Source organism: Denticeps clupeoides, chromosome 12 (assembly GCF_900700375.1).
Source record: "Denticeps clupeoides chromosome 12, fDenClu1.1, whole genome shotgun sequence".
Classification (NCBI taxonomy): Eukaryota; Metazoa; Chordata; class Actinopteri; order Clupeiformes; family Denticipitidae; genus Denticeps; species Denticeps clupeoides.
In genome coordinates, this window is record NC_041718.1 from 2,674,891 (window position 1) to 2,689,392 (window position 14,502).

The following is a 14,502-nucleotide window of genomic DNA, read 5'->3' on the forward strand; positions in this document are numbered from 1 at the left end:
GGACGAGCGAGTAAGCAGGGCAGCACAGTGCTCCAGCTTTAAACATCTCAGGAGGAGCTCTCTGATGGATTACCGTATAAAGATAAAAGATACCACAGACGTGGGAGGTTGGACTGTGTGTGTGTTGTGTGTGTGTTGTGTGTGTGTGTGTGTGTGTGTCCAGCTGCTTACAAAAGTGACGGAGGGGCACTGAGCTGGGGTGGGTGGGGTGTATGTTCCCTGTCATAAATTCCCCTTCAGAGGATGTTTTTTATTCTTTTTTATCAAACCGTCTGGTTCAAGCCATGTCCTGTTCAACAACAAATAAATCAACACTGGTGTTTTATTTTCTACCTGCTTGACTTCTGCTTTTGTGTGTATCTGTAATGAGAGAGAAGACTAGTATTAGCATAACCCCCTGAATATGTGTGTGTGTGTGTGTGTGTGTGTGTGTGTGTGTGTGTGTGTGTGTGTGTGTGTGTGTGTGTGTGTGTGTGTGTTTCCGAGAGGGAGAGGCACTTCTGCTTCTACGTTTCCGTGTCCTTGGGTCACAGATGCTCAGATGGAGCAAATTATTCTAAACCCACCACCTTCCCATATCTTCCTCTTACATCTTTTACACCCAGGGGGCCTTCTGTTTTTTTTCTTTAGACATATTCCCCATACACTCCCTCACTGTAGCACTAGGTATCTAAACACACATAATCTTAACAGTCATATGCACACTATCTCTCCTGCTGTGACAATAACCACCCACACACACACATACACATCTTCTCAAACGCAGTTCTCCACAGCCCCATGTCCTCTGTGTCACATTCGCCACGGGCTGACATCCCGCTGCAGAGACTCTGGAGGGGGAGGTGTGGCATGCACCAGTTTGACCCCCTGTCACAGCACTGTCATATTTCACCCTGTGCAGGCGCAGCCACTGTAGAAATGAACGTGATTGCTGTTCTACAGAAATGTGTCCTTTTAAAGGTCAGTATTACAATATCCAGATTAAAATGTTCATTTCAAACAGCCTGTCCTGTCTGAAGGATTTTTTCTTCTTGCAGTAGAAAAGTTCACAATCTCAGATTTGAATAGGATAATAGATCACATAAACAATGATATAAGCAATGATTAAGCAATTTCCTGATTCTGATTCTGATATGTAGTTTCTGGATGATGCTCAACATATCTAGGAGACTCTTTCCAAAATCCATATTTTAAGGTCACTACAGGGAGTGCAGAATTATTAGGCAAGTTTTGAGGAATAATTTTATTGTTGAAAAACAACCATGTTCTCAATGAACCCAAAAAACTCATTAATATCAAAGATGAATGTTTTTGGAAGTAGTTTTTATTTTTAGCTATTTTAGGGGGATATCTGTGTGTGCAGGTGACTATTACTGTGCATAATTATTAGGCAACTTAACAAAAAACTAATTTATACCCATTTCAATTATTTATTTCCACATTCACAAATATACATTTCTGACATTCAAAAACAAAACAAAAACAAATCAGCGACCAATATAGCCATCTTTCTTTGCAAGGACACTCAAAAGCCTGCCATCCATGGATTCTGTCAGTGTTTTGATCTGTTCACCATCAACATTGCGTGCAGCAGCAACAACAGCCTCCCAGACACTGTTCAGAGAGGTGTCCTGTTTTCCCTCCTTGTAAATCTCACATTTGATGATGGACCACAGGTTCTCAATGGGGTTCAGATCAGGTGAACAAGGAGGCCATGTCATTAGTTTTTCTTCTTTCATACCCTTTCTTGCCAGCCACACTGTGGAGTACTTGGACGCGTGTGATGGAGCATTGTCCTTCATGAAAATCATGTTTTTCTTGAAGGATGCAGACTTCTTCCTGTACCACTGCTTGAAGAAGGTGTCTTCCAGAAACTGGCAGTAGGACTGGGAGTTGAGCTTGACTCCATCCTCAACCCGAAAAAGCCCCACAAGCTCATCTTTTATGATACCAGCCCAAACCAGTACTCCACCTCCACCTTGCTGGCGTCTGAGTCGGACTGGAGCTCTCTGCCCTTTACCAATCCAGCCACAGGCCCATCCATCTGGCCCATCAAGACTCACTCTCATTTCATCAGTCCATAAAACCTTAGAAAAATCCATCTTGAGATATTTCTTGGCCCAGTCTTGACGTTTCAGCTTGTGTGTCTTGTTCAGTGGTGGTCGTCTTTCAGCCTTTCTTACCTTGGCCATGTCTCTGAGTATTGCACACCTTGTGCTTTTGGGCACTCCAGTGATGTTGCAGCTCTGAAATATGGCCAAACTGGTTGCAAGTGGCATCTTGGCAGCTGCACGCTTGACTTTTCTCAGTTCATGGGCAGTTATTTTGCGCCTTGGTTTTCCACACGCTTCTTGCGTCCCTGTTTACTATTTTGAATGAAACGCTTGATTGTTCGATGATCACGCTTCAGAAGCTTTGCAATTTTAAGAGTGCTGCATCCCTCTGCAAGATATCTAATTATTTTTTACTTTTCTGAGCCTGTCAAGTCCTTCTTTTGACCCATTTTGCCAAAGGAAAAGAAGTTGCCGAATAATTATGCACACCTGATATAGGGTGTTGATGTCATTAGACCACACCCCTTCTCATTACAGAGATGCACATCACCTAATATGCTTAATTGGTAGTACGCTTTTGAGCCTATACAGCTTGGAGTAAGACAACATGCATGAAGAGGATGATGTGGACAAAATACTCATTTGCCTAATAATTCTGCACTCCCTAAATATGCATACACGTTGGGGTAGATTTACATCATCTACAGTGTTTACGGAAAGTATTCAGAACCCCTTAAATCGTTCACTCTTTGTTATATTGCAGCCACTTGCTAAAATCATTTAAGATAATTTTTTCCTCATTAATGTACACATCACACCACATTGACAGAAAAACACAGAATTCTTGACATTTTTGCAGATTTATTAAAAAACAAAAACTGAAATATCACATGGTCCTAAGCATTCAGACCCTTTGCTCAGTATTTTGTATACAGTCAGTATACAGTATACAGTCATGAGACTTTTTGGAAAAAGTGCAAGTTTTTTGCCTGCCTTTCCTCCTTGCAAATCCTCTCCAGTTCTGGCAGGTTGGATGGTAAACGTTGGTGGACAGCCATTTTTAGGTTGCTCCAGAGATGCTCAATTGGGTTGAAGTCAGGTCTCTGGCTGGTCCATTCAAGAACAGTCATGGAGTTTTTGTGAAGCCGCGCCTTCATTATTTGGCTGTGTGCTTAGGGTCATTGTCTTGTTGGAAGGTAAACCTTTGGTCCAGTCTGAGGTCCTGAGCAGGTTTTCTTCAAGGGTATCCCTGTACTTGGCTGCATTCATCTTTCCCTCGATTGCAACCAGTCGCCCTGTTCCTGCAGCTGCACAACACCCAACAGCATGATACTGCCACCACCATGCTTCACTGTTGGGACTGTATTGGACAGGTGATGAGCAGTGCCTGGATGTCTCCAAACATGCCGCTTAGAATTAAGGCCAAAAACGGCATGTAGCACTGAGGATAGGCTTCCGTCGGGCAACTCTGCTATAAAGTCCCGACTGGTAGAGGGCTGCAATGATGGTTGACTTTCTACAAGCTCAGTTTTGCCGGACAGCCAGCTCTAGGAAGAGTTTTGTTAGTCCGAAATGTCTTCCATTTAAGAATTATGGAGGCCACTGTGCTCTTAGGAACCTTAAGTGCAGCAGATTTTTTGTAACCATGGCCAGATCTGTGTTTTGCCACAATTCTCTGAGCTCTTCAGGCAGCTCCTTCATGATTCTCATTTGCTCTGACATGCATTGTGAGTTGTAAGGTCTTATATAGTCAGGGGTGTGGCTTTACAAGTCCAGTCAGTATAAACACATCTGGACTCAAATGAAGGTGTAGAACCATCTCAAGGATGATCAGAAGAAATGTACAGCCCCCGGGTTAAATATGAGTGTCACAGCAAAGGGTCTGAATACCTAGGACTATGCAATATTTCAGTTATATTTGGTTAATAAATCTACAAAAATGTCAACAATTGTGTTTTTGTTTCAATATGGGGTGCTGTGTGTACATTAATGAGGAAAAAAAAAGAACAAAATTCTAGACATCCGAGTTATGAGTCATATTTTAATTTCAGTTTAACAGATTTCATGAGAATCACCCTATGGTGCTACAGTGAAGTAGAAGATATTTGAATAATAGAAGGCCTGCGGTGTGCAGCCTCATCCTCTTCCTCATATCTAATACCTTTATCCTCTCCTCTGCGCTCATCCACCTCTCCATTTTCTCTCCTCCTGTCTGGTCATCTGCTTCTCCTTGCCCTTGGTGTATCTGCATCTGAGCTGTCACTGTGGCCCACACCTGGCCAGATAAGAGTCCTGTGTCCTCTAGGAAGAATGTGTATGTGTGTGTCTGCATTTGAACGTACTGCTGCCCTTAACAGTAACAATTTTTTTTATTAAAAATATGTTTAATAAAATGTGCATGGGTGTGGCTTTGACTCTTAGTGGTAATAAATGGGAGGGAAATAGTAAATAAATGAATAATTCAAATGAAAACACGGGAAGACAGATGGTAGACAAGTGAATGTTTAATGCGGTAAGAGAGTGTGCTTAATGAAGTGTGTGTGTGCACTTAATGTTGTGTGTCTGCCTTTCAAGCCCTGCCTGTCCTCTGAGTTTAAAAGATAAAAATATCTTGTAGGGAATTAAATTTCAAAGATGTAGCTGTTAACACAGTCACAGAAGAGAAAAAAATGGAATAAAAGTTTCCAGGCGCAAACCAGCGTTATTTCTGCACGCTGAACTCTGAATGAACTCATTAGTGAGGTGTGCAGAGACGCTGGGGCATTATCAGGTTTTTAAAATAGCTTCGCTTGTGCAATGTCTGCTTCTCTTGATGTTCAGATATTGTGTTGCTATTTAACCAGTCGGAGGTCATGTGAGGACTTTGCTGAACTTCACCTTTCAGTATAAATTCATTTTGACTGAGTTTGTTCATATGAATCTTCTGCTTTCAGACTAAACCATTTACTTTACTTTACTTGGCAGACGCTTTTATCCAAAGCGACATACAAGGAGAAGACACCAGCAATTCTCGTTCGTTTTTTTAGATTTTGAGTTACAAAACTAAGAGCCCTGATTTGTCAAGAATAGAACATGCAGGGGAATTTTTTTAGAATTTTTTTTATTTTGTGCAGTGTGTGTGCATGTGCGTGTGTTAGTGTTAGACTTTAAACAACTGCTTCTTAAAGGTGGTAGTCTCGGCTAGTCGAATGGAGCAGGGCAAGTCGTCCCACCAGCCAGGGACAACAAAGGAGAATAAACCTTCATGTGGATATAAACGTACGTTGTTATTCGTATGTGTTACTTTCTGATATGAGTGATTATATGTATTTATAGTACAATGAATGTGTATAATGTGTATTTATAGGACAGTTATAAATGTTGCCTCTGATGTTAACCGGATTCTTTGACTTCACGTGTGTGTCTGTGTCACTGATCCTATTAGCTTGTTAGCATGCATAGCACTCCAGCTTGTCTCAGTTTAAAAGGGCGATTGTGTAATATTTGAAAATCCTGACAGAAATGGATAATGAGGGCTTATTTGTTGAGTGTGTGTGTGTGTGTGTGTGCGTGTGTGTGTGTGTAATAGTCTTGAAGTTGTATTTGATATGATCTTGCTAAAGTGTCCTGTTTAAATGTAGGTCACATATCAGCCACAACATTCTGACCCATTAAGATAAGCTAACGGAGGCAATGTTCTGCTGGAAAAACCTTCACGTGCATGCATCTCAATAGTATTCACTGATGGGGGTGTCCTTTCTCAGCCCTAATAATGGTCTGAGGAACAAAAAAATAGTTTTAGGTGTTGACTTGGCCTTGTGCTGTTAACTATGAAGACCCCCTCTCACAACTTCAGAGGCCTTGTGGAGTTCAGACCTCAATGAATTACAGCTATTTTACTGGCACAGTGTTATAGCTGTAATTTTATTGTTGTGGTGAACCAATGTAACAAGTGAAACATTTGTGTGTGTAGTCTCCATCATACGTAATCCTAAAACAGCTTAACGCTTTTCTATATAATTGAATAAATAACAAATGATGGAAACAATGGTTATAAATCTACATATTTTTTTTAACTCCATACTTGCCTTCCAAACTAATTTGTAACATTAATGCCAGTTTGAGGTGTTAACAGCACTGCCCCTTCTCTGCTGATTGCCCTAGCATTATAGCAACATTATTGTCTGGAGACAGTAGAAGAGGGAGATTTTGGCAAATGTCTCGTTTTTTTTTCTTAGCACCCGGTTTTGAGGTTGTATTTTTCTTTAAAAATCCATACTTCCTGGCTGGAAAATGGTGTAAATTAGCAAATTCGAGTGACTGGGACAAGACAATTTAGATCAAATAAAACCATTATAAAGACATGAGCTGCCATTATTGTATTTTAACAGTAAACCGCCCTCTGCATAGTGGGAACATGATGACGTGTTGCATTTATTTAGCAGTTTTTAAATTAACTGTTTTAAAAAGCTGCAATAAACTGCAAAAAGACATTAGAGAGACAGAGTGTTTTTTTTTTATTTCCAGCTGATGGAAAAGGTCTATGGTGTTTAAATTTATTTTATAATGACTTTAGAACACTTTCTTTTTCTTTTTTTTTTTTGTATATGCAATTAACATTGTTGTATACAAATCTAGCGAGACTGGCTGCCCAACCACACAAGTCTTGGAGTATTGCTGGACAGATAAGATCTCATAGCTGTCTCTATTTCAGTGGCATGCAAATGCTTGGAATTTGTTCTCGCTTTTTTTCACAAATTCTGTCCAAAAAATTTTAATTTTAATGAGCCCATAGAACCTCTTTCCAAAATGCATCTGATTTTATCTTCAGTTGTCTGTAGCTGGATTTCCTCTGGTGATTCTACAATGAAGATCAGATTCTGATCAACCTTCCAGAAGGTCTTCATGTACCTTTACAGCAATCCAATGAGCAGTTCTTTCAGAAGGTTTTCCAGGTGTCAACTTGACCTCTGCTCTTCCTTGGTAAAAGTTACAGAGTTGTACAAATAAAATAATAATACAGTCTTGAAGAAAGAAATTCTGAAAAGAAATATGCCACCTAAACTTGTATGCCTTTTTGGTGATCGGCTCATCTTCTGCTCACTTAACTTTAGCAAATAACAAACATTTGATGCCAGGGTACACAAACTTTTTCACGTCACTAAGAAGGTAACAAACTTTGTAGCTCTGTCAAGTTAATGTCAAGGTCAGATGTTAGCCCCAAACATTGGCACTGTTTTGCGGTGCTCTCTGAAGAATCTGCAGCCCTGTAAACCTTTAAATCCAATTTTCCAGCCAATTTAGCAGTCGCCAACTCCTTCTCAGCATCAGGCGGAGCTTCTGCTTGATTGCCCGTGGGTTGACATGCGGCGTGAGGGCTGTAGCGGTGTCGGTTTAATTGCCCAGTGGACCTACAGCTGGACCACTGAGCGGGTTGACCACTGAGGATTTCTGGTTGACAGTTGTGTAGCTGTGTGCAGTATACATTGCGTTGTGTAGAAGAAATGAGGAGAGTTATACTGATTCTTTTGGTTATTTATGTGAAGTTGTGGTTCGATACAGCCGTAGCTCTGCGAAGGCGCTGTGGCTCTGTGTAATCATAGCTCTAGAGTGAATGTGCATGTTCTTTGACTGACAGCAGCTGATGATGCTATTTCCTCTGTGACAGCCCCGGTCATCCTGAACGAGCTCAACTGGACACAGGCCCTGGACAGGGTCTTCATAGACAACAGCCGCGAGGACCCGTCGCTGCGCTGGCAGGTGTTTGGCAGTTCCACCGGTGTCACCAGATACTACCCAGGTAGCCTTGGCATAAATATTACGCACCTAGGTCAAAGTGTACCAATCCCACTCACGGAGGACAGCCTGGCAGTTTTCATTCCAACCCTTACCCTTTTATAACCTGCCACGTTCTCCTCAAGCTATTAAGAATCACAGGAGCCTTGTTAACATGAGGCTGGAGTGAAAACAATCTGGCAGGAGCTCCGTCCGGAGCAGGAGCGGGAAATTCCTGTTGGAACTGGACATCAGCAACATTTTTTGCCAGTCAAAACGTCAGCTCTGTTCAGTTAGAGGAAACTTGAGGGAACAGGGTTACTTTGAATTTTCTGTTTTTGATGCACTTTTAAACCTAAGACCTGTATATTCTGCATTTAGAGTAATTTGAAGGCTGTTTAAATAGGAACGCTATGATGTGCATTTTGTTGTTCCTTTACACGTTATATTTTGAAGGGATGCATTATGTGTTGTGTCGTTGGCACAGATCAAAATGCTCATTTGGCCTATTGCTCACCACTAACACCTTGATCTCTAGATAAACAGGGCTGTGCAGCCACTTATGATGGATTCATTTTGTGTGCATCTGTGTGTGAGTGTGTGTTAAAAAATCAGCAGGATTAACATGATTTGTGCCACTCACAGACACAACAGAATCGAAATGTGTCGACGTGGCGTTGCTGACTCTAACGGCAGAGACAGAGTGGGGAGTCAGTGTGAAATTTTTCATTGTTGGTATTCAGTCTGGACTGCTGAAAGGCATCTTAAGGAGTCAGCACTTCCCCTTCTGCATTTTAAAGCTCTCTCTCTCCTCAGCCACCCCATGGAGAGCTCCCAACAAGATTGATCTGTATGATGTACGCAGAAGGCCGTGGTGAGTTCATACCCCATTGTATTTTTAAAGAAGGTATGATTGGATTTCTCCTTTTTGTTGAGTTTACGGTGTTGCGACCCTTTATGTTCCCTTCATGCCTTCACATATTTTATGTACTCTGTAATCATGAGAACACCTTCTTTTCGTTTGATTAATTGAAATCGGTGCATTTCACTAAATTTGTTCAACGATTTGACTAAAGGTGTTTAGTTCTTCAATTGTTTATGTATGTTTGCAGATCCACGGGAACAGATTGTTGAGTGTCACCAACAGTCGTACCCTGCCACTTCTTTTACTGTCTATTATCATCACATTATGAGTGCAAATGCATTCTGCATAACAAAATTTATTCATAAGTGTCAGCATTTATCAGTTCTGGGTAATACATAGAAAATGGATAAGCTGCTGAGCCCCGAGTGTGTGTGTGTGTGTGTGTGTGTGTGTGTGTGTGTGTGCGCTTAGGACAGAGAGTTGAGGAGAGAGACTCTGCATCTTAGCACAAACTGGGGGAGCGAGAGAGAGTGCTAACAAGCCGCTTCCCGACAGAGTAATTACACTCACACTCCACAGCCCTGCTCTGCACTCTGACAGTGAGGGAATTCACAGGGCGCACACACACACACACACACACCTGCACGTACACACAAAGTGTACTAACAGCAATATCTGGATTGTTTGTGTAACAGCAGGAGAAACAAGGACTGTTACACTTTACATCTGTATTCATATTACCCTGCTATTATGTTCTGCCGGGGGATGAGGAATTGGAAGTGATTCGTCCAGAACTGTAAAGAATGCAGGAGACGAGGGGGAAAAAGTGTCACCTGACATCCAGGGTCAGCTGCGCCTCCGAATTCTGGTTAAATGTCACCCAGGCTCCTCCTTCTGCCCCTGAAGTGCCATGTTAATTGTCTTGCTCTTTTGACTCTATTTTTTTTTTGTAAACTGTTGCGAGTACCCTTCAGAAGTCCCTTCAGCTCGGTCTGTTGCCTGGCAACCCGTCCCGAGCAGCAGAGAGTGACGGGGCCATGCCAGGACGGTGGCAGTCTGTGTCAGGTCAAGTTTGTGTGATTATCTGCCAGTGCTCTGGCCCTGTGTTCTCTCGGCCAGTCACACAGCTCCGATAAACCAATCAGGCGCCTTATGGGATACAGACAGACTTCTTCTGAAGGAAATTGTTTTAATGGGTTTGGTAAATGTACATAATCTACATACATTGAAAATGGACTGTATGCAAATCTAAATCAACACACTGACACACGTATGAAAACTTTCATTTGATATTAAAAACCAATATATTGATATTCTAACCAAAAATGTTTTTTTTTATTACTATTTTACTTTTTCTTCTTCTACTTCCTAACTTATCTTATGCTTTCCCTTCATTTAGTTTTGATGAGATAAAAGTGAATACAATAAATATATATTATAGCACATTAATCATCCGTCTGATCCCTGGGGCAGTGGTGGCCTAGCAATTAAGGAAGCAGCCCCGTAATCAGAAGGTTGCCGGTTCAAATCCCGATCGGCCAAGGTGCCACGGAGGTGCTACTGAGTAAAGCACCTTCCCCACACCGTCCCCACTCCCCGGGCGCCCATCATGGCTGCCCACTGCTCACTCAGGGTGATGGTTAAATGCAGAGGACAAATTTCGCTGTGTGCTGCTGTGTATCACAAGTGACAATCACTTCACTTCTCTTTTTCATCTGAATAATACCCATCTTATGTTATATCCATCTTGTTGTTTTTGTTAATGGTCTGGGTACTGACTGGTGAAAACTGTTACATTTTTCAGTAGTATTAGACAAAAAACAATACATTTTTATCATACTTATCTATTATAAACATAATACATTGCAGATATCTTAGCATTTACAGATGAACATTTACTTTATTTAATTGCACACATGCCTATAATGATTGCTGTATTACTGCAATATTACTGATTTATTACTGCCATACTATTTTGTTCTGTTCATTTTTTAACCATAGATCGTCCTTTGGTACAGCCTGCAGTGAGGTTACCGTGCTTTCTTCCTGTCGGAAGAATAAGAAATAGAGACGATTAACCTCCCCTTACAAAGCCGCAAGTCTGTTCCTGTTCCCTGTCCCCAAAATTAATGGCCCAGTCAACACAATTAATTGTCTCCAATTGCGCTGACATTCATTATTAACATGCCTCCATTATAAAACATTCCTATACAGGTTATCAAAGGGAGGCAGACAGATGAACGAGGGGGTGGGGGGAGGTTGGTGAGGAGCTGCTGGATTTCTGCTGCTGAATCATTGCAGAAAGACGATTACGGAGATGGTGGAGTGGACCCAAGCTCATATTGATTTCTCTGAAAAAGTCAGTCTGGCTCCTCAGTAAATATTAAGCCACCTGATCAATCCCACAATCCCACAAGAAGTGAAATGTGCTCGTGAAATAAAAAAAAAACAGGACTGAGCAGTAACTCTGGACTGCATCAGACGTGAATATGATCGGTCAGTGGTGGGCCTGGTATACTGGTGGCCGTTGCTACAGTAAATCCTGCCAATGAGGCACCTGATAAAGCTGTCCCAGGCGCAGGACGGGATATTGTGCCTGGGTGGGAACAAACTGAAACAAATTGAAAACTGGTTGAGAAAAATAGGAAACATTGACCAGTCATTACAAAACATCGAACATTTTTGTCAATGTCTACATATATTTATGTTTATCTATTTATTAAGAAATAGTCACTGACAAAGTTAAAGTCAACCCTACATTTGCATCTAAAGAAGTCTGATGCTCATATTATACTCATCTAGTCTGAAAAGGTTTTGTAATAATCAGCTAATCTTTTATAGTGACAGATTTGCATTAGTGAACGCAGCATTCCACTGATGTTAAATTAAACATAACATCCATTATTATTTAAATGGTTCCTTCATTGGACACAGTCTTGAACTGGGCTCGTTCTCTAGTTCCAACAGTGTGCTGGTAATGTGACGGTGGCACACTGCTCAGCATGCCATTTAAGGCACAAGGTCATTAAAGACGTTCAGTGTAGTACATCATAGCAATACAGCAGAGCCATTGATGTTTGGAGAAAATTTAACTAATTTATCTAAATGGTGCATATTGCTGAGTACACTGCATGTACCTTGAAGAAGTAGCTCGGCTATTTTCAGCACTGATTTATATATTTTTTTATCATTCATACTACAATGGCTCAATAAGAGTCTTTTTTGTTCCTCGGTTTCTAGGCCACCATTACCTCGGGCAGTGGGTGTTTTGTAGCAAAAAATCCCCCAAAAACAACAGAACATCCATGACATTTACATCTTTGAAAAACATACCCAGAAACCATTCATTAATTTTTGATAACAACCGTACTTGTGTAACACACTCGCCCATGAAGCAGGTTAATACTCCACTTACTACCATTGTGTCCCTGAGCAATGGTAGTGTCAGTAGTAACTGCTGATTGTAAGTTGCTCTGGATAAGGGCACCTGATAAGTACTGTAAATGTAAATGAAATATTCACATGATACTGGCCAGTTTATTCCCTTCTTCCTCTGCTGGTACCTTTGAACACTACATTAAGAAACACAGATTTATTTCACAGATTTATTTGAATACTCAGGGTTGTATTCTGTATCTCACTTTCAAAGTTTGGATATATGAACAACAAAGATTTCTCAATTTTCTTCTTAGCATTTTCCACTCTCCTTCTGACATCTTCTTTTAATCTTAATTTAATCTTTATTCAGCCACAGCAAGGAGAACCCAGCCATCCATAAAATAATAAAACCATCTTGCATTCAGTTGCACACTCACACACAAACACACACAAGTACACTGCACAGCAAAGACAGACTAGACCATATTTAGGCAACATTATTTTTATTCATAAGTGCAATATGAAGATATCAAAAGGCCAGTTTTGTTTTCAATTGGTTATTTGTCAGTAATGTACTTACTCACATGTAGAAATATGATGGGTATGTATGTAGATATTCACTGCATATTTTTTGGTGAAAATAGCAGCAGACCTGACGATTTTATAATAAACTATGAGCTTAGAAAAGTTCTTTATTGTTGAATAAAATGAGATAAAATACTGTGTAATTTCACTCACTGTTGCTAAATGGGGAAAAATAAACAGATTTGCACCTGTAGAAAAAACATGCACAGGACTGGCCTTAATTCACTGCCTCGTGTACTGAAATTTCCTGCAAAAGGATGTCAAAATATGTACAAATGCAGTCAGGGGACAAAAAACAAACAAGGATAGACAGTAGTCATGAACTACAGAGGGAGTTGTGTAACTGTACTTTATACAGCAATATTTAAAAAGAGAGAGAGTCTTTGAAATATTAATCCACACACACACACACACCAGTTATGAGTCATACATTTATGTAGTAACATGCACCATAGTAGAGGCACTTTGGATAAGACCAGCAGGTCATGCATGCTGAAGAGGAGCGTATGCCTATACTGGGCCTCATCTGAATGTGTCTGCGAGACGGGATTGGAGACAAGGCAGTTGGGTGTAGAAACTCAATCTCGCCATGAGCAGCATTGCCCTAAACACTTAATGTATTGATTTTTACAGCACTGCCACCTGATAAAAGCGTCTCATGAATTCCAGTGTCTCCACGCCTGTGTGGAGAGATGACAGCGCAATCACTGAAGAGCAGAGACACTAACAGGGTCATTGGCTGCTCGCCGTCTGTCTGAATTGGAAATGTGATGTTTTCGTGAGAGCTGATATTCAGCATTTAATGTGCCTGTCTTTTTCTGCCATACATGCATGCGGGTGATCGAACCCAGAGGTCATGACGTCCTTTAGCTTTATGTCAGCTTTTCGTTCCCTGGGCAAAACTTTTATTTATTTATTTTTAAATTTGTCACAGGTGCTGGTAAAGATAAGCGTATGCATTGAATTTTTGAAAAATGTTCTCAAATGGTATCTTAAAGCAGGATTTGTCATTGTAAAGAATCATGCTTATTACAAATACAGTAAAATAAGTTGTACTCATACACATTGCATTAAAGGACATTGAATATTTTCCTTAGAGTTTAGTTACATATCTGCTAAATGGCTCCAAAAGAGAAACAAGTACTGCAGAATTGTAGAATTTTAAAGTAGAATTTCTGGCAAGGGTTTATTAGAGTATAATTTTGTCTAATGTAAACAAATGTATGACTTTTTCAATAGTAGATTACACCATGGTCCAATTTTAATACAATTGTCTCAATGGGCTGGACATGGCAAGGAAGGAGGACGCATACGCACAACGTCACAGGACAGGGGTTTTAATACCGAATAAACAGGACAAGGGAACATCACAATGAACAGACAATGACCTGACGGCAAACAGACATGAACAGGATAGTTTTATACAATTATATAAATATACAGCAGGTGAACACGATCAGGGAACATTACACGAGACGAACATGAACCTCATGACAACAATATATATTATCCTAAATAATCATCCCTGCATATTTAACAGTTATGTGTACAATTTCTATGCAAATTCTATGAACATATCATTTTTGTAGCAATCATTTATCATTTATCAGTTTCACATCCTAGAGAGAAATAATCACTCGCACACTTTCATTGACTACTTAAGCATCAGTTTGGCTAAATGCAGGTAACATTTCAGGATCTGGTACAGAAGGGGCTACTCCGGGGCTACTTCGGACCGAAGTTTTGTGTTTGTTTGGCGTTATTATGTTTCCTGATAGTTTTCATTAGGGTCTGCCTGTATGGAACTGCCTTGTTAGTTTTTGGTGATTTAGTTAGGTGATTTCTTTTTAATGTGTGCTTTATTGT

The 14,502-nt window shown here is 40.6% G+C and overlaps 1 protein-coding gene across 2 annotated transcripts in view; it reads left to right on the top strand.

Moving 5' to 3' along the window:
- The window catches only part of cacna2d2a (calcium channel, voltage-dependent, alpha 2/delta subunit 2a), a 177,465-nt gene that overhangs the window by 121,561 nt on the left and 41,402 nt on the right, over positions 1-14,502 (top strand). For both annotated transcript variants that reach the window (XM_028997468.1, XM_028997469.1), the window contains exons 7-8: positions 7,702-7,833; positions 8,625-8,682. In XM_028997468.1, the coding sequence (XP_028853301.1) occupies positions 7,702-7,833; positions 8,625-8,682 (190 nt within the window). The remainder of the gene's footprint in view (positions 1-7,701; positions 7,834-8,624; positions 8,683-14,502) is intronic.